The sequence below is a fragment of the Mustela lutreola genome, chromosome 15 (assembly GCF_030435805.1).
Source record: "Mustela lutreola isolate mMusLut2 chromosome 15, mMusLut2.pri, whole genome shotgun sequence".
NCBI lineage: Eukaryota > Metazoa > Chordata > Mammalia > Carnivora > Mustelidae > Mustela > Mustela lutreola.
Window position 1 is genome coordinate 20,189,521 of NC_081304.1, and position 19,231 is coordinate 20,208,751.

At 49.8% G+C, this 19,231-nt stretch overlaps 3 protein-coding genes across 14 annotated transcripts in view; 2 read left to right on the forward strand and 1 right to left on the reverse strand.

The window, feature by feature from the left end:
* Positions 1-5,586, forward strand: part of LOC131815827 (uncharacterized protein C17orf113) — a 52,013-nt gene extending 46,427 nt beyond the window's left edge. For 2 of the 11 annotated variants that reach the window (XM_059147840.1, XM_059147841.1), the window contains 5 exons: positions 317-482; positions 2,339-2,632; positions 3,168-3,361; positions 3,661-3,771; positions 4,250-5,569. In XM_059147840.1, coding sequence (XP_059003823.1) covers positions 317-482; positions 2,339-2,632; positions 3,168-3,361; positions 3,661-3,771; positions 4,250-4,486 — 1,002 coding nt within the window. In that variant the 3' untranslated portion in view covers positions 4,487-5,569. Of the gene's footprint in view, positions 1-316; positions 483-2,338; positions 2,633-3,167; positions 3,362-3,660; positions 3,772-4,249 lie in introns of all 11 variants that reach the window. The other 9 variants (XM_059147843.1, XM_059147844.1, XR_009347864.1 and 6 more) reach the window with 8 other exon arrangements.
* Positions 5,587-5,622: 36 nt separating this feature from the next.
* NKIRAS2 (NFKB inhibitor interacting Ras like 2) lies at positions 5,623-9,768 on the reverse strand. The gene is made up of 4 exons (XM_059147845.1): positions 9,612-9,768; positions 8,563-8,670; positions 7,894-8,135; positions 5,623-7,255 (listed from the first exon to the last, which is right to left on the reverse strand). Exons 2-4 carry the CDS (start codon positions 8,654-8,656, stop codon positions 7,016-7,018), a joined length of 576 nt encoding a protein of 191 aa, XP_059003828.1. The 5' UTR covers positions 8,657-8,670; positions 9,612-9,768; the 3' UTR covers positions 5,623-7,015.
* A 2,397-nt stretch (positions 9,769-12,165) lies between these two features.
* Positions 12,166-19,231, forward strand: part of DNAJC7 (DnaJ heat shock protein family (Hsp40) member C7) — a 29,577-nt gene continuing 22,511 nt past the window's right edge. Inside the window, exons 1-2 of one of the 2 annotated variants that reach the window (XM_059147876.1) lie at positions 12,240-12,350; positions 16,271-16,427. In XM_059147876.1, the coding sequence (XP_059003859.1) occupies positions 16,399-16,427 (29 nt within the window). In that variant the 5' untranslated portion in view covers positions 12,240-12,350; positions 16,271-16,398. Of the gene's footprint in view, positions 12,351-16,270; positions 16,428-19,231 lie in introns of both variants that reach the window. The other variant, XM_059147875.1, reaches the window with a different exon arrangement.

Consider the following 19,231-nt stretch of genomic DNA (forward strand, 5'->3'; position numbering starts at 1 on the left):
GTGAGGTCAGTATTGTCACAAAGTTTACGAGTCAGCAAACTGAGGCTCAGAGAGGTGAGGCGACTTGCCCAGAGACGCACAGCTAATGAGTGGCTGAGGCAGAATTTAAAGCCAGAGGCTGTTTGCGTGGGGGCTCAGGTATGAGAAGGAATTCTGTAAACCTCAGGGCCACACGCATGCTATGATGACAAGGACTGCCCTCTTGTCTGGCTGGGGCCCTGCCCCCTCTGACCCGCCCCCTGCTCAGTGCCAGCTCATGGAGGGGGGCATGCAGACTCAGCAAATAAATGGTGACCCCAAGCCCTCCACTCCCCAGAACCAAGCTGAAGCACATTACAAAGGCCACAAACACGCCAGAAAACTCAAGGCTGTTGAAGCTGCCAAGAGCAAGCAGAGGCCACAAACCCTGGCCCGGGATGGGGAGCTGGTGTCCCCAACCCTGACTCCAACCAGTGGATCCCCTGGAGAGCCACAGAGTAAAGGTCAGTTCTGAACTCTCTTTTTTTTTTTTTTTTTTTAAGATCTTATTTGTTTATTTGACAAAGAGAGACACAGCGAGAGAGGAAACACAAGCAGGGGGAGTGGGAGAGGGAGAAGCAGGCTTCCTGCTGAGCAGTGAGCCTGATGCGGGATTCGATCCCTGGGACCCTGGGATCATGACCTGAGCTGAAGACAGATGCTTGATGACTGAGTCACCCAGGCGCCCCCAGTCCTGAACTCTCCTCCTTCCCCTCCCCACTCCCCAATCCAATTCTGGTTTCTGGTATGGGGTTGGGAGATTTCTGGTTATTATTTTTGCCAAGGTTGGGGTAGCCCATACATACAGAAAAAGGCATACATCACAAGTGTTGTGAGCCTTCCTAGTCTGAATATACTGAGATCAAGAAACATGGCATCAGCACCCTGAAGCCCTCCTAGTTGTCCGCCCCACCCCCCCGCAGTCACTGCCTTGTTGTGTTAGCTTCTCAGGACTACCACAGTGAATGACCACACAGTGGGTGACTGAAAAGAACAGACATTTATTTTCTCACCGTTCTGGAGATGAGAAGTTTGAAATCAAGGTGTTGACAGGGTTGGTTCCTTCGTGGGGCCTCAGATGGAGAATCCATCCCATGCTTCTCATCTAGCTTCTGGTGGTTGCTGGCCACTCTGCCTCTGTCTTCACATCACGTTCTCCCCATGTCTCTGTGTCTTCACATGGTCTTGTTTTGTTTAAATTCAAGTTAGTTAACATACTGCATATTACTGATTTCTAGGTAGAGCTTAGTGATTCATCGTTTGCATAGAGCACCCAGTGCTCATTATATCAGGTCGTCTGCTTAATGCCATCACCTAGTTACCCCATCCCCCACCCCAGCAACCCTGTTGCTGTAAGAGTCTCTTGCGGTTTGTCTCCCTCTCTGTTTTTATCCTATTTTATTTCCAAATGGTCTTCTTATAAGGACACCAGTCATTGGATTAGGACCCACCCCAGTCCACTATGATCTCATCATAACTACTTACATCTGTGAAGACACTGGTTCCACATAAGATCACATTCTGAGGTTTCAGGCAGACGTGAGTCTGGGGGCAACACTAGTCAACTACGTCCATCTCTCCCCTAAGTGATCTTGACTTTTCATGCCATTGATCAGTTGCCCTTGGTTTTGGTGAATCCTGTAGTAAGGAGGTTTGATGCCTGGCCTCTTCAGTGTTGCGTGTAGTGCCCTCTCATGTGACCGTATGACTTTTTTTTTTTTTTTTTTAATCCACTCTCCTATTGTGAACATTTGGATAATTTCCAGTTTTGTCTTTTTTTTTTTTTTTTAAGATTCTATTTATTTGAGAGAAAGAGAAAGAGCATGAGCGAGGGGTAGGGGCAGAGGGACAGGGAGAAGCAGACTCCCCACTAAGTGTGGAGCAGGATGCGGGGCTCGATCCCAGGACCCTGAGATCATGACCTGAGCTGAAGGCAGATGCTCAACCAGCTGAGCCACTCAGGCATCCTGGATAGTCTCCAGCTTTAAGCTATTATGAATAGTGCTCTATGAATATCGCAGTGCACCTTTTTTATGACTTCCACTTATTTAATAGTTAGCTAATAACTCTAGGTTAGAGTATCCAGGCTGTGAGGGCTTTCTGAGACCCCTCTGTCCAAATTTATATTTTCAAATGGGAAGTTAAGCCCCAAAGAGGTCCAAGTTGGCCCAGTGAGTTAGTGAGAGAGTGGAGTCTGGATTTCACTGCTGCTCATTCCTACATCAGGGACCCTTCCCCTCTGCCATGCCATCCTTAATTTATCACTACTTAAAATCATGGTCTCAAGATGATTCTTAACTGATGCCTTCCATCTCTCCAGCAGTTCCTGAAGCCCCTCCTCCTGGCCCCCAACTCCAGCCACTGCTGACTCCGGACCCCACACCCAGAGAGTCGGCCAACTCAGACCTCTTGGATGCTGCCTCCTCTTCCTCTTCTTCCTCTTGCCTACTCTGCTCCCCAGAGCCTGGGAGAGAGGCACCAGGGCCTGAGCCAGCAGCAGCTGCTGTGGGAAGCGGTGTGAGTGGGGAGAGCAGGAGCGAGAAGGGGCGCCTCTATTGCCCCACGTGCAAGGTGACCGTGAACTCTGCTTCCCAGCTTCAGGCTCATAACACAGGTCAGTGCGCTGGAGTCTAGGGGAAGAGAGTGGCAGGCAGACAGCCCTCCCCAGCAGCAGGCAGGCTGGAGTTCCTGGGCATTTTGCTCAAGGGCTTGGTGACACAGGTGTTGTGTTCAGCTGTGATTGGGTGGACATTCTGGGTCCTCCAGCTGATGTGTGGGGCGGGAGAATTGGGAAGACAAGTCTCGGGCAGCACGAACCGAAGGATCCCTGGGAGGCGGCCAGAAACACCTCCTCCATCTGTCCTTAGGTAAGACCCAGACAGAAGGCAGGAGATGAGAGCAACGGGAAGCCAGGCAGTTCCTCTGCAAGAAGGCCTGGGGGTCGGGGGGTGGCTGGTGGAAACTACGGAAGCTGGGAGGACCTTGCGGAGGTGGGGACGAGAACTCTTGGGGGGCTGAGGTGCAGGGGAGCACTTGCGGAGCAGCCTGCAGGCTTGGCAGGGCAGCAAGACCCACCTAGTTCGGAGGGTTTCTCATGGTCCTTGCAGCCCCTCTTTGGAGCTGATGGGCTGTCTTCCCTCCTCCCTCAGGAGCCAAGCACCGGTGGATGGTGGAAGGTCAACGAGGTGCTCCCCGAAGGGGCCGAGGCCGCCCAGTGCCCCGGGGAGCTGGACACAAGGCCAAGAGAGTGGCAGGGGGACAGGGGGGCCGACAGGGGCCCAGCCCCCCTTTTCACTGTGCTCTGTGTCAGCTCCAGGTCAATTCAGAGACCCAACTCAAGCAGGTGGGAGAAGAGAGGCCGACTGGGGCTGGGGCTGGAGCAGGGCTGAGGGGGTGGGACTGGTGCTGGGTGCGGGGAGGGAGCCAGCAGAGGAAGAGGAGCTCAGGACTGGAGGGACAGTGGGATCCTGGAGGGCATAGGCCAAATCCCACTTCCCCTTCCCAGGGTGACATTCCATAAACGTATGTCCCACATGTGGCTCATGGGTGGAGGGTTAGCTTGTTGAGGATGATTGGGTAGTGGGCGGGGAGGGTTTCTTGGTCTTTCTCATCCTGTTGCCAGTCTGTCTGTCTGTCCGTTAGCACCTGAGCAGCAGGAGGCACAAAGACCGCCTGGCTGGGAAGCCCCCCAAGCCGTCCAGCCAGCACAGCAAGCTGCAGAAACATGCAGCGCTGGCTGTGAGTATCCTCAAGGTATCTGTCTTCAGGCAACAGGGCTGGGCCCCGGGCCTGCAGGGAGAGGGTGGGCCAGAAGGGCAAGCTGGGGACTGGGGGAGGGGCAGGAAGGAAGCCACCCCCTCATACCCCCTCCAAGGCTGCCTGGGGTGAGGGAGAGCTGGGCTGGGGTTCCCGGCCACCTTGGGATCTGCCTGAGGAATTTCCGGCGAGGTGGGCCGAGACAGTAATCTCAGGGTCAAGAGCGAGGGTTGGGTGTGCATCTCCTAGAGACCGTCTCTGCCCCCCCCCCCCCACAGCCTCCTTCCTCTGGCAGGAAGACAGGTGGTAGAGAAAGCCCTTTGGAATGAGTGTTTGGGGGTGGGAAGGGAGGACTTAGGTTTGGAACCCTAAAAGGCACGTCTTTCCTGCAGCAGAAAGCCCAAGGATGGCACCCCGGGAGGGGTGGGATTTTCCTGGGTCAGACTGTGTCCATTCCTCTCTCTCCTCTCTGCAGTCAAAACTGGCCTTGCAGAAGCAACTCACCAAGACACTGGCGGCTCGCTTCCTGCCCAGCCCAATCCCCGCCGCGGCTGCCGCCATCTGTGCCCTGCCGGGGCCCCTGGCCCTCCGGCCTGCCCCTGCAGCAGCTACCACCCTCTTTCCAGCTCCCATCCTGGGCCCAGCTCTGTTTCGTACCCCGGCAGGAGCCGTCCGCCCTGCCACAGGGCCCATCGTCTTCGCCCCCTACTAGGCTTCCTGGGGGAGCCAGGGCCCATTTTCCAGCAGTTGCTGTCCCTGCCTCCTCTTCCTGAGATGCCGGTTTCCTCCATTCCCCAGGAGATTGCCTTTTACAGCTGAGGGCTTCCTGTCCAATCTGAGAAGAGCTGGGCTAGTTTCAAGGGTACCTGCCCTTTACTCAGTTTGGATTAGGGAGTCCACTACTACCCTCCTGGCCCAAGGACCTTCCGTCCCCACGCTCCTTTTCCCAGCCTTCTCAGACTAGTGCTGGCTTCCCCTGCATTGCCCAGCCTCATTAATGGGGAGCAAACTGAGAAATCCCAAATATCTATGCAAAATCCTAGCTCCAGCCCCATGGTGCTCTCGTCTCCCCGACTCAAGACCTATACCCCCATGGCCAGAGGCCCCAGGAATCTTAACTTTGAGCCTGGGGACAAGCCTGCGAGGGAGGCCGTCTCTTCACTGGATTCTCCAGGGAATCACTGGAAGTGACACACAGGGTCTCAAGCTGGAGAGGGTTCAAGGCCATCTGGACAAGGTGACCCTGGGGAGTGGAAGAAGACTGTAGAGGAGAAAGGGAGCAGTGACGAGTGGGGGGCAAAGTCAAGATGAGGCTGGGGCTGAAAGCTTTTGGGGTTCCTCTGCTCTGACAAGATGTGGCTAGGAGAGGGGTAGGTGAGGGTGATTTTCTGGCAGGGCCCAGTTTTAACAGAGGTGATCAACCCCACACAAGCTCTCTCCTCAGCCTTTCATCGGTTCCTTATGAACCCCAGCTGGGTGGTGGGAGCACTGGGTCTCAGACTCCGGACCCAGCAAACACAACCCCTCCCACCTCAAGGCTCCCAAAGAGCCTTCCCCTCTAGCTCCTCACCCCAAACTGGTCCCTAACAATAAATCCAGCTTCCCCTCCTTCCAGCCAGCACCCAGCCCCCTCACTGTGAAGCTGAGCATTGGGATCCAGGATGACATACTCTCAAGAACCATTTTCGTGCTGTCAAAGTCAATGTCACAACCTCCATCCCACCCCCAGCTCTGCTCCTTCACCCCACAATATGGGACTTTACCAGTCTCCACCCGTTATCTGTTCTTTTTTTTTTTTTTTTTAGATGTTTCCAATGGGAGGACAAGAAGGGGGGAGGGGAGGGAAACTTTTTGATAACAGTTGTGATTTTATTGTGTCCAATGCATCAATAAATGAATTCAAGCCCGAGCCTGTATATGCCCTACCTCAACTCACCCAGCCTTGGGCGGGCTGCCCTACTCACCTCTCCCATCTTGGGGAGAAGGGGCATGTACTAGAGGTCACTGGCTCCCGTGTCTCAGCTCTGCTGGGTGTGCACACAAGGAGCATGACGTGGACATGGGAAGTTGTGGGTGACAAGTGTAACCACCCTTCTGAGTCCCAACAGATCTGTCAGCTCCTGAGAAGCTGCTACTGGTTTGCCTTGTTCTGTTCAGGCATCTGAGGTAAGGAGGGGCTGGAGGAGCACCTTGTCCAATCTTCACCATGGCAGCAGGCAGAAAAACACAAGTAATTTATAAATACAAGTCCAGCTCTGAGCTGAAAACAACCCAGGAAGGGGTGAAGATCAGGCCCCACCGGTGTGAGGTCCGCGGACTGGACACTGGATGGCCGCTGCACTCCTGCCCCCTGGTGGTTGGGGGGAGCAGTGTCTCAGCCTCCAGGGCCAGGAGGCATAGCACCTTGAAGAGAGAGAAGCCAAGGGCACAGTAAGAGCCAGCCCCAAGCCACAGGCATGATAAAATCTGAGGGCTGGAGAGGATCCAGAAGATCATCTAAGCAACTCCCATCACCTTACAGATGAGAAAACTGAAACCCAGAGAGGGGAAAGTCCTTGCAGGCTTCCAAAGCCAGCTGGTGAAGCCCAGCCATCACTCCATCCAATCTCAGCCAACAGGGGCCATGAGCTCCCTGAGCAGGAAGAGGAAGCAAAACAACTTGGGTGGGGGGGTGGGGGAGAGTGAAAGCAGAAAATTACACCTCCCAGGAAGCTGGCTTCTTCCAGCCAGGGAGAGGACAGTCAGAGCTGGACTCCAGCAGGCATACGCATGCACGCGTGCACACATCTACACACACACACACGCCTTTCTCCAGAGTCCAGGCTGGTGCCGTAAGTGTGAGTGTGTGTGCATGTGTGTGTGCCTGTCCCTAGCAGGAAACCCACAGGTGAGGGGACCCCGTAACTGGAACCAGAGCCTGGACTGGGCACTTCTGCATGGCAGCTCTGCTTCCCACTCAGGGCACGTGGTAGGGGACACTGACCCACAACTGCCCCAGGTCACAGCAGCACAGGGATATGAATGCTGGACAGGAGGGGGCTTGTGGGGGCGGGGGGGGGGGACTAGCCTAGATTATCTGCACTTCCCCGAGCTGAGAGGGAGCGAAAGTGACCTGAGCCTGGGACAGCCCAGCTGCCTGGCCTGGGAAGGATAGCTTTGCCTAACCCCACCCCTGGACACATCTTCCAGAGTCCCAGCAGCTGGAATGAGGCTGGGAGGGTGGAGAAGGGAGGGCGGCTCTTCAGCCATCCAAGGAGCCGCTGCCCTTGTTCTTGCGGCTGAGGGGAAAAGCAGACTTGCTCTGGGGCTGGGTCATCTTGCTGGCCAGGTAGACGAAGGGCTCCAGCAGGGAGCGGCGGTCGGCCACAGACACCTCCCACAGCTTCACCTTCTCGGACTTGGCCCAGTGCTGAGCCACATCTGGGTCGACACGCCGCTGCTCCTGCAGGTCACACTTGTTGCCCAGGACCACGATGGTGACCTTGGGAAGATGGACAGAGTAGAGACCTGAGGTTGTACCGTGGACCTCAGGCGTGGGTGTGACGGCAGACATCTACCTAGGAGTCCTAAGACGAGCAAAAGTCTCACTGGCTAATGTTTCACCTCTTCCTAGATCAGAAACAATGACTAGAGAGAGGGAGATGGTTGCTTTGTCCTCTCCTTCCTCCACTGAAATTCTGGCCTCATTTATCCTCCCTCCAGGAGTTCCCCTACAAGCCCTCTATCTCCTATGCCTGCCCAATTACAAGCAATCACTCTGTCTGTCTAAACACCTGATAAGGGAGCATCCCCCAAATTCCTACAGATTATAGGGGGATTCGGGAACAGAAGGGCCTTCACAGCTGAGAGCAAGGAAGCATCTTCAAGAAAGATTAGTGGGGGCTTCTAGGGTTAGGTCAGGAACCCCTGAAACTAAAGGAAAGCCTCTCTGGTCAAGTTGCCTCAGCACATGGCTGCCTCCAGGGGGAAGACTGCCTCCTGTGGCCTCCATCCATCCCCGCTCTGGCTCCCACTCCACCTCCTGGGATATGAGTGAAAATCAGAGCCATGCCAAGCTCCCCAAAGCCAGCCCAGGGTCCACTCCTGCTCATCACCAGTGTCCCCCACCCCTGTACATACCTCCTTCTTGTCCTTGGATTTGTCGATCTCCTTCTTGAGCAGCTCCACACGCTGAAAGGACTCTCGGCTGTCTGTGCTGTAGACCAGGACATAGCCGTCAGTGCAGGAGAAGCAGTGCCGGGGCAGCTCAGCCCCATCTCGGAGCCCCCGGGTGTCATAGAAACGCACCTGCTCCCTCACACCCCGGTCGGTCTCAATGGAGCCCACGTAGATGTCTTCCTGGGTCTCAATCATCTCAGAACCTGGGATAATATGAAGAGAAAAGTTGTTTGTAGAGAGAAGGCAGATGGAAAATATGAGGGACTGAGTATATCCTAATGAGCTTAACCAGCCCGAGAGAGAAGGGGATGTGGGGTCCAGGAGAGAGAGCCAGGGATGGACAGTCCAGCAGGACTGGATGACTTGGTGGGGGGGGGGGGCAGGAAACAGACATTAACCTCATGCTTATCCTATGCTAAGCAAAAGTGTGACTTGAGAACTTTTCCTCCCTGTCTCAAGTATTGGGTTTCCTCTCTTTGGATTTCAATATGTTAGGGTTGGGATCATTATGCAGATTTTACTCTGCGGGATGTAATAACCACTACCAGCAGCTTTTAGCCTTTTCATGTTGTGATCAAATCCTACTTATTCTTCAACTTGTTCCACCATTCCCCCACCCCCAACACTCACCTACTACATGGTTCCCATACAGAAGCTGCTCCAGGATTGAAGTTTTGCCCACAGATGCCTGGCCACACACGACTACCTTGCAGCTCTTCCCCATGCTTAGCCTTCAACCTTGAAAAGCAGAAGCATACTTGGTGAGGTGGGATGAAAACAGGGCAGATCTCCCGTAATCGAGAGCCCATGATCTGCACAGAATACACGGCCTCAGGTGTTGAGTAACGTCTGTCCCCTCCTAGGGTCAGGGTGTACTGGAATGATATGTCTATGTCCACTAATGGACAGTGAGCTATAATTTATTCATCTTTGTTATAAGCAGTACAGGGCCAGTAACTGGCTCAGGGCAGGCTGTCGGTAAATGTTGCCATAAAGGGAGAAGAGTCTCCGGTTTAAAGGAGCCATTGCCCAGGCTCCCTTCTGTGCACAGGATGTGGAAGACCAGTTGCTGAAGGGAGCGCTGGCTCAGTTTCCGATGACTCCATGGAGAAATAAACAGGAATGCTGTTCTGGGTGGATCTGTCTCAAGGCACTCTTCGTAGGGCGAGTGAGCAAATAAGGAGAGTATTTTGCCTTCTTGTATGATTTACCTGGACAGCAACTAATTCTAATTCCCAGTCAAGTCAATGGCTTGAACATCAGACAGGAAAGAAAAGAGTGAAAGAATCTAAGGGAAAAGGCTTTGGAAAGGGGAAAATATGTGCTGCCCTTGGACTGACAAAGCAGTATGAGGAGGCTCAGACGCAGAAACCCCTTCTCCGAAGAGGTCCCAGGGAGAGATCTCGTCGAAGGCATCCCAAACACAGGCCTCCAAGAAGGAACCCCCGACCAAGACTGCCCTAGAGAACAGATGTGTTCCCGAGAGATGTCCCAAACAGAGACCTGTCAAGTAAAATCCTGATACAGACCCTTCCTCCCGCCTGCGGAGCCCGCAACTAAGGGACACCCCTAAGAGAGACTGCCAGAGGGCTTCTGCCACCGATTTCCCCCCGAGGGAATCGGAGACAGAGGCCCGCCACCTAAGGGGGCGCGGACGCAGTGGCCTCCCAGCTCCGTACCTCCCGGAGCCCTCGCAGCACCCCGGCCGGGCCCCCTCCAGACGCGCCGGGACCAGGGGAGGGGCAGCACAGCCACAAGGACTCCGCTTTTCCTCTGGGGTCCTTCCAGGCTCCGTCCGGCCCCGCCCCCCCAGCTTCCGTCCGGCGTGACCAATTCCGGCGGCGGCCAGCGGGAGCCGGACACACAGCGCCCCCAGAGGCCGGCGGGGAGAATGACGGGACCTGGGTGGGCTGTGCACCTGAGGGTAGGTTCTAAGGCTCCCTGGAGCGAGGTGCCGGGGTCTCTGATGCCCAGATGTTCTTTCTCTAAAGACTACCATAGTGCAGTAAGCTTCTTTTATTCAATCGTTTATTCGCCAGATGTCTTCTGAAGACCTACTCTGTGCCAGGTACAAAACCACATGCTGAGAGAAAAATGGACGAATTAGAAGGTCAGGGTAGGGAGGACCTAGACATCTAAACCAACAGTTACAGTACAGCGCAGTGAGAACTATTACGGAGGTGCTGTGGGAACACAGCAAAGGGCATTTAACTTCAGGGACAGCGGGCATCACGGAAAACTTCCTGGAGGAGGTTATGTCTGTTTTGAGATTTGAAGGGTGTGGAAGGAAAGGGTGGAGGAAACCAGCAAAAGTCATGGCATTTTCTGGAACTACAAGTATTTGGGGTCAAAGTCTATAATCAAAGACTTTGTGTGGTAGGTCAAAGAGTTCAAGCTGTATCCTAACAGCGGTGGAAAGCCATTGACAGATTTTATGCCGATGAAGTGGCATGATCGCTTTTTGCTTTTAAGAAAGTCATTGGTAATCGCCTCTTGGCCTTTTGGCTAAAATCAAGTGTAGAAAGTCATTGGTAGGAGAAGAAAAATGGAGGGAGATGAGACTGGGGGCCTGTTAGGAGACTATGGTAGTATTACAAGTTTTAAAAATAAAAGTGATGAGAGCCTGAATTGGGATGGAACAGAGATAGATAGATTGAGAAGACACTGGGTAGGAGAATCACAAGGCTTGGTGACAAATTGGGAGTCAGGAGTAAGAAAGGAGGAGTTTATCATGTCTCCTATCTTTCTAATTTGGTGTCCAGTTGCATGTGAATCCATTTGGCAAGATAAGGAATTCTTTATAAAAAAAGAATCAAGTCTTGCATTTGTTTCTTCTTTTGTTGAAAAGTGGAGAGAGAATGACACGTTCAACTTAAATATATTATGTCTCCAGGGTTTGTGAAACACCCAAGAGACCCAGCAGATAATTGGATATAGAGATCTAGAATTCACAAATGAGAAGTCTAGGTTAGAGATATCAACAGAGTTCAGTGTCATCTACAGCTAAAATTACGAGAGTAAATGAGTTGGCTTAGATACAAAGAATACAGGAGGAAGATAGTCTAAAAACAGGTTGGCTTCCTGCAATAGATGGTAGACTGTGAGCCACTGGAAGACAGGGCAAGTGGTCTGTGAGACTGTGCCGTCCCAAACCAGCACAAAATAGGCACTTTGGAGAAGCTAGTGAATGACTGGCTGGCTGAATGACTTCTCTCTTCCCACCCACTGTGCTTTCCCATCCTTCCCTGCCCAGTGGTGGGTGTGGTTTCTGCCCCCTTATAGCTCTGTGATAAGCAGGACCTTGGAAGAAGCCTAAGAATGCACATACTAGGGAAGAATGGAGGAAAGGAGTCCATCCTTTTTAAATTCACTTGCCCCCTTCTTATTTTAGTTCCTCTTAACTCTAAAATTTTAACCTCAAACTCCCCTAATTTAACCTCAGGAAACTCTAGTTTAATTCAAACCCACAAAAACTATTGGTTTGGGTGAGGGAGGTACTACAAAGGTGATTAAGCTGTGTGCTTGCCCTGTCTGAGTTCCCAGTCCAGATTGCATTCGGCAAGACAAGGGTGCTGAGCAGGGTGTTTCTATAAAGGGTGAGAGTACTGGGGACACTATGGAGCAGGGACCTCACCCTGCGAGCTGCCTTATAAACTCCAGGGCAGGGTCTGGGGCGCCGTGCCACCCTCCCTAGACTTAATGCTGAGATGGCACTCCCAGGCAGTTGACATGAAAGCAGCCTCATAAAAGGGTTAGCGTCATTAGGGTGATGAACCAGTTGTTGCTTGGAGATCCAGAGGGGATGAAAGGCGCGGGGTGAAGACGCCCTGCGTTCCCCTGGCTTGGTTGGGCAGGGCTTCCAAGGGCCGATGAAAGCTGAGGGACCTGGGCTCAAAGTGTGTCTTCTTGCCTTTCCTGGAAGGAAGCTGTGGACACACTCCGGAGTCCTGGGTCATCGAGTCCTCAACCCAACTTAGACTCTCCTGCACCTTACGGGAGACGCTCTACGATTGCAAGTTGCTATGGCAACGAAGCTTTCAGCATACTGAGGACAACTCAGGCCTAGAGAGGCATCACCCTCCTTATCCCCCCCACTTCCGACCCACGGATAAAGTGGCGCCCCCTACGCACAGGAACGGTCCCTGGGTCCCCGCCCCAGCGCGGAGACCACCGTGGACCTCCGGGGGCGGGAGGCCGCTCTGGCCCCAAGCAGAGCCTCTCGCTGGTAGACGGGCCCGAGGGGGCCTCTCTGGGCGCAGCGCTGCTGAGCTGCTCGATGCTCCAGCCGGAAGTGCTCTTCACCGCCTGCCTCCCACCCGCCTCTCTGGTCCCGGCGGTAAGATGGCGGCTGCCGCGGAGTGCGATGTGGTAATGGCGGCGACCGAGCCAGAGCTGCACGACGACGAGGAAGCGAAGAGGTAACCGGGTAGCGGGGGAGTGGAAGGAGCGAGCTTCAGCTCCATGACCCCGGGAAACCCGTCCCTGCCATGATGCGACCCGTGTTGAGGCGATGCCCCGCCCTCCGCGACCCGACCCCCCCCCATTTGAGATAAGTCGGGATAGACCCCCTGAAGGGGGGCTCCCGGAGGTCGGCTCTCCCCTCCTGCTTCCGCCTGGTTGGGGAGCGGAGGTACAGCCTTGTTCTCCAGCCAGGAGGAACGTCGCCTTTATTGTAGAGACCGGGTCTTTTAGGGGAATCTCAGAGGTCTGTTGTGGGGTGGGGGACGCGGCGACGATGACGACTTCCTTACATCGCCCCCCAGCCCCCCTTCTCTTGTTAACTTCTGTGCATTGTTGTCTGCCAGCACTTTGCATCTTCAAAGCCCTTGTTCTCTTCGCCTCCTGTTCTCACCCCCACTGCTCAGTAATGTACCCCAGCGACCACTAGGCTGGGTCCGAGTGTGTCTCCATTATTGACCTGGTGTCCCTTACCCGTACCCCGGAAGTCGGAGATGAGGGAGAAAGAAGGAAGAAGAGTGAGGGCCTTCTCTCGTGCTCTGCACGTCAAACTCCTGCCTCTCCGTCCTTCCGGGGGAAGATCCTCATTCTTCCCAGGGCTGTGCTTAAGTTAAACAGCAAAAGACGAAGGCAACGGTTTGGACCCTGTTCGCACTGCTGAGCAGCCGCAGTGGCTCGAGATTGCCAGTCTGGACTAGCCAAGGGAGCTGCTGAGTGAGTGGTTTTCGAGAACACTCTGGATTCTGGCTACAGCTAAGGCAGGCTGTTGGAAGTGCGTTGGGACACGATTGTGGGTAGTTATACTTGTCCTAATCCTGAAGAATTAAGGAAAAGGTTCGGAAAGCCCGGAGCCCTTTCCTATCAGCTGCAGATTAATTCACTACAAGTCCCTCAGTCTCCTTCCTTCATCTTTCATGTCTTTGTATGAAACCCTGTATGGCTTCAGTCTGGCTTCATGAGATTGGAAACCAGGATTCTTGAGAATTTTTTACTATCCAAGTTAGAAATACAGGAGGTACTCACTATGGCGGAATGAATAGTAACCAAGCTTCAGGGTAGTTTACTGCGCCCTGTGTCCCGAGATCTGTTGAGAACTGAGAGGCTTGACAAAGTGTGAGTAAGCCCCAGGGATAATCAGAGAAGGCAGGATACCAGAGTCTAGTCTGTTCCTAGTTTTGAGTTTTCACATCGCACCTAGTTCTTCTCACGTGTTTCAAATTAAGCATCAGTAAGGAACTACCAAATGGGAAACAACCCCCATCCCAACCCCCCACAGACAGAGCTTACATTAATTGCAGGAATTTACTTGGTATTATAAAGAGTTCAGTGGGGGTGTTTTTTGTGCTATAAATAGGGACTTGGGCTATATGTAGTAATTTGAAAAAAAAAAAAAAACTTCTCCTACTTAGTATAGATCTTTGTGCCTAATTGGAGTTTTACTTCAAAGTCCTCTATCTAAAGCAGGTCCTTTTTTAAACAAAGAAACAACAGAAGTTATAGTAAATGAACCTGAAGTTGTATTAAGAAATGGAAAATAGGTGATGCTGTAACATGACCACATCACACAATAATACAGTATTTGGTAACAGTACAGCAGAATAAGGAGGGGTGTTGACTTAGGTTAACTGCCTTATTTCGTAGAATTTAAGATGTCCTTGAGTGTAAAATACATAGTTGTTTTATCTACCACTGAGGAAAAGTACTGTAAATTTAAATATGAAAAAATATATCTCTGTTAAATAGACTTATACATAATACATATTTATATAGATCTCTTTTAGTTATAATAAGACATAGATATTTATTTTATACAACTTAGGTGAGCAAATCAAAAGGAAAATATAGTGAAATAAAAATCACATTTTTACTTCCTGTCATATAAGGCATTCTTAGGAGAGTAAACACTAGGCTCTTGTTAATAGGAAAAAGCCTTGTTTATGTATGCTTTTCCAGTGCTGAAAATTGTGTGATGATGTAGAAGTTCGGGAGGAAGGTGGTTTTACATTTTTCTGGCATCCTGTAATCCTACTTCCCTGCTACCAAGGGAAGTAGCAGGGCATGGGATAGGGACATCCCTTACAGATGCCCTTTAGTCATTTGGCCAAGTTTGTGTCTCTTGTTACAGTCCTGCTACTAGTTCACTTGGGGACACAGGAGATGATGGGTCTCTTGGGTTGTTTTTGTGCAGTCCAACAAGGAGTCCTTCCTTCCTTGCATCTTGGCTCAAGGGCATGCTGCTGCTGCTAAATTGTTACAGTCCCACAGGGGGCAAAGTGAGAAGAGCTTTCAAGACATGGGGACTCAGTTGCAGCATTTTAAATGGCTAAATGTTTTATTTCATTAGCTTTAGTGTCTCTAGAGAGAAAAGAAATTGACTTTGTTTTTCTTCTTTTTTTTTTGGCTGTCATTCTGACAAAGTTCTTTTCCCCCCATAGCAGCTGAGAGGCTAAAATAAAAGATGTATTAGTTGGCACTCCAAAATAGATCAGGGTTCTGAACATGAAGATTATTTATTTCTCTTTGCCCACCAGAATAGAGAAAGCTACTTGGGGAGCCAGAGAGCTAAATTTCAGAGGTTTTACAATTCAGCTAATTTAATTTAATTTCAATAAATTTCCAATTTAATTTAATTTCACTTTTCTGGGAAGTTGCTGACTGCTTTATCTGATAAATGAATTCCTGTTTCCAGTGAAGGCTCTCTGGTCACATTTCCTGGGCTAGGGAGGTGTCTGTAGGTAGTCTTTATTATGGTAAAATCGAAGGATTTTAAGTTGCTCATCAATAGAGGAAACACTTCTGTGTCTCAGCATGTACCCAGCGTGACTGGATAATAGGGTCTAAAGGAACCAATGGAAGCTGTAGATTTAGGAAATAGAACATACTTATCGGATTCCTTGATCTGATTATCTCTGTGTCTGTTTTCATGGTGGACTCAAGCAAGAACATTAGGTCCTTTCTCAGTATCCAGGTATCTAAACTCTGTATAGAGTTTGTCTTTTATTTCTCTCTTCATGTTGGTGGTGGGAAGCACTGAACCCTGAACCCAGGGTCTTCTGCAGTTGCTTTTTATTTACTACAGCTTCCTTGGACATTTTGGAGCTCATGGCCATAACTGAAGAGCTTGTTGGGGATGCCTTCCTCAGCTCTTCTTCCTGTTTTAAATTTTTAGGGATTTGTCTCTCTAAATCTTCTCTTGAAGTTCCAGGGTAGGCAGCTAAACATTTCAGTAAGCCCACAAGCTGAAGGGGATATTATCTCTGACCTTAAATTCAAATCAGTGAAAACACTGCTTTCACCCTTCATTTTCATTTTGGTATACTTTAAATGTGGGGTCAGAGGTGGAGAAGTGGGAGGTGGGACAAATAAGTCATGGCTAAGGAAAGGATAAAGCTAGAAATACAGAATCCTGAATACCAGGATTGAACTTGATTAATTAATTGAACAAGTGATGTTAACAAGTGGCGAAATTATTAAATCAGGGGAGCCTGGCTGGCTCAGTTGATAGAGCATATGACTCTTGTTCTTGTGGTTGTGAGTTCCAGCCCCACGTTGGGTGCAGAGATTACTTAAACATCTTTTAAAAAGTTGTTAAATGATAACTGGAGTTAAGGTAGAGTACAGAGGAAGAGTCTCTCTGTCCTTGCTGCTTTAATTCAGGTCCGCATACTGACCAGAACCAGAAACCAAATTGAGCCAAGTCAAATGGCAGTTGCTCTAGTGTCTAGTCCATTCCCAACGACCAGAAATCTGATTGGCTTAAAACCCAGGCTTATTGAACATTCTAGCCAATCAGGGATGAGTGTAGTCATTGAAGCTAGTATTTTAAAAGTTTTTAAAAGCTGAGTACTGGGCACTTGCCTTTGGTTTTTTTTTTCTCTAGGACTTTAGAAGATTGGAGAACAATGGTCAGCGGCTACCTAGGTGCCTTGGTCTGATGCACAGTCCCTCTGAGAGCCCATTTCTCCCTTACTCCACTAATGTTTGGTCCCTTTTCTTCAGTGCTGAGTGATGTGGAAGTTACTTAGAGGTCGTTCCAGGTATTCTTTTAAACTCTCTGAATTTCAGCAGTAAGAACAGGATTCATTGCACAAGTTATCTCAATGTCTATTCATTTTATTGGACTGAAAATTTTTTTCCTTCTCCATCTAAATCAAAATAGCAGTTCCTGTGTTTTATCCCACCATTGGCAGAGGTGTGAGTGTTTGAGACTTTTGAGAATGAAATATGAAGAGGAGGGGCACCTGGGTGGCTCAGTGGGTTAAAGCCTCTGCCTTTGGCTTGGGTCATGAGCCCAGGGTTCTGGGATCGAGCCCCACATGGCTCTCTGCTCAGCAGGGAGCCTGCTTCCCCCTCTCTCTATGCCTGCCTTTCTGCCTCCTTGTGATCTCTGTCAAATAAATAAATAAAATCTAAAAAAAAGAAAGAAAGAAAGAAAATATGAAGAGGAATATTTGACTTTCAGAGTCTAATTCTGACCCCTAATATTCTGTGTCTCATTTTTGTGGGGAGACCAGATTGTCAGATAAGCAAAGTGTTAACCATCTCTTTTGATTCTATTATTAGGCTTTTGGGGAGGGTATATGAGGCAAGCAACATTTTTCTCTTCTTGGGAGTTTTTGTCCTGCAAGTTCTTCCTCTGACAGTTTGCTCCAAGATAGTCAATCACCTGTTAAAGTAAGGAACCAAGATAACTTTATTTTAGTATTTTTTGTGAGAACTTTAGAAGCCACATACCAGTTGACAATCTAGACTTCCCCACTCTGGTTCCCACTTCCACCCCTCCCTCCCCCCAAAACTCAGAAAGCAGCCTTTTTCTTAATTATAGTTCCTTAGTTCTAGATTTTTGTTGGGTGCTAATGTCCCAGTGAGGGTAGTAGGAGATCTCACAGAATAGGGAACCAAGGGATAGAAAATGGTGGGTTTGGGGGTATGTTATCAAAATAAGACTGACTGTTGCTGAGAGGCCAGGACTTGTGTCCTCAGATTGGCTTCTGAGAAGTTTCTCAGAGCCAGCATTATGGTTGGGTCTCCTCTCCCCTGGAGTAAAGGTTAGGTAGATGCCAGCTTGTGACACCTCCCATTTAAGGAACTAGCATAAATATATTGTGGTTGAGTCAGCTGTTTCATGGGAATATTTTTCTGTGGGCAACAATAGGGTTTCTGTCTGGATCAATTGATTAGTTGATTGCTTTTTTCCCCCCACACGGAGTAAGACATTGCCAACTCCAGTGTGTTGCCTGGTGTCCTTCCCTACTTGAGCAGTAGAGAGTGCTACTGCCTTGTGTAGACTGTTATCTGTGACTCCCCTTGGTCCTTTCTGGCTCTGCCCCTGTTGAGGCATATCCCCACCACCACCACCACTGAATGTCCAGAAAGAGAACAACTGGAACTGGTATGTTAATGAGTTTTCTTCATCTTCGTCTCCTCCCCTGTTTTGGGGAGAAGGATGGGTATTTTAATTGTGCTTTAAAATGAAAATAGAAGCTGTTTATTCCAAAGCAAAGGTAAAGGAAGGTGGGTAGCTCACTTTACCACCTGGTGGAGAACCCACCCTCTGTTTTCTCTGGACCATTTTGAAGCCTTCATTCATACCCAGTATATAGCACCTTGCATTCAGCAGGGGCGGAGTCTGTGGAATTGCTCCACCTACCTATATAGATCAAACTTGTCATTTCATCCGTAGACTAGTTAGAAAACGAAGAAAGAATAGTATGTGTTTGGTAAGATGGAATAAAAGGCTCCCGGGCTCCTTTTACTTATTCTCTCATGGAGGTCAGAGAGAGTACAACATGAAACAGGCCCTCTGACATGCCTTTGGGGACAAGAGGTTTTGGTCTGTGGGAAGGAGGAAGGAATTTCTACTCTGAGACTGGCCAAGATCCCGTAAATTCTAAAGGGTGGAGGATGTTTCTAGATCGAAGAACAACTAGTATACTTGACTGAATAAGAGAAATGGGTGCAACAGTCACAGAGTGAAGGTGACATTTTGGAAGTAGTAAATATGGTAAGAATGCCTAAAGGATATTTGACTTAGGGACAGTATAAAGTGTTATTGTTAATAGGTAGCTTTTTCTAAGATTCTTCCTGCCAGTAGAATGGTCTCCAAAAGCTCTGTGCTTTAACAAAAGAAATCATCTTGTCCTGAGTTGTATTTTTAGCAGTTAGATTTTTCTTCCACATCAAAACTAGCCGAATACATCAAGAAAATGCAAAAAAGAGAAAAAAAAATCTCATTCAAGCTTCTGTATCTCTTTTGATTTAAAGTTTTTTTGTTTTGTTTTTTTTAAGATTTTATATATTTATTTGACAGAGAGAGACAGCGGGAGAGAGAATACAAGCAAGGGGAGTGGGAGAGGGAGAAGCAGGCTTCCTGTCCGATGTGGGGCTCGATCCTAGGACCCTGGGATTTTGACCTGAGCTGAAGGCAGACACTTAACAACTGAGCCACCCAGGCGCACCTTGATTTAAAGTATTATTAATGGCTATTAGTAGAGCTGAACTTGGGGCGCCTGGGTGTCTCGGTAGGTTAAACCTCTGCCTTCAGCCCAGGTCCTGATCTCAGGGTCTTGGGATCAAGCCCTGCAGCAACCGGGCTCTCTGCTCAGCAGGGAGCCTGCTTCTCCCCCCACCCCTCTCTGCCCACCTCTCTGTCTACTTGTGATCTGTCAAATAAATAAAATCTTAAAAAAAAAAAATAAGAAGAAGAAAACCTGAGCTTTATCAAAAATATATTATTCTAGCCAAATACTTGAAATAAGTAAAAACAGTCAGGTGTGTTTTTCTCGTAAAAAAAAAATCTAATCCACATTTCCTAAGTTGCAGATGTTACAGAATAGTGAAC

What these genes read in the sequence shown, in the direction of transcription:
- NKIRAS2 (XM_059147845.1), bottom strand. Translation starts at nt 8,656, where the DNA reads ATGGGGAAGAGCTGCAAGGTAGTCGTGTGTGGCCAGGCATCTGTGGGC. An exon ending in GTATGGGAACCATGTAGTAG is followed by an intron (nt 8,136 to 8,562) that starts GTGAGTGTTGGG and finishes ATATTATCCCAG; the next exon opens with GTTCTGAGATGATTGAGACC. An exon ending in AATCCAAGGACAAGAAGGAG is followed by an intron (nt 7,256 to 7,893) that starts GTATGTACAGGG and finishes CATCTTCCCAAG; the next exon opens with GTCACCATCGTGGTCCTGGG.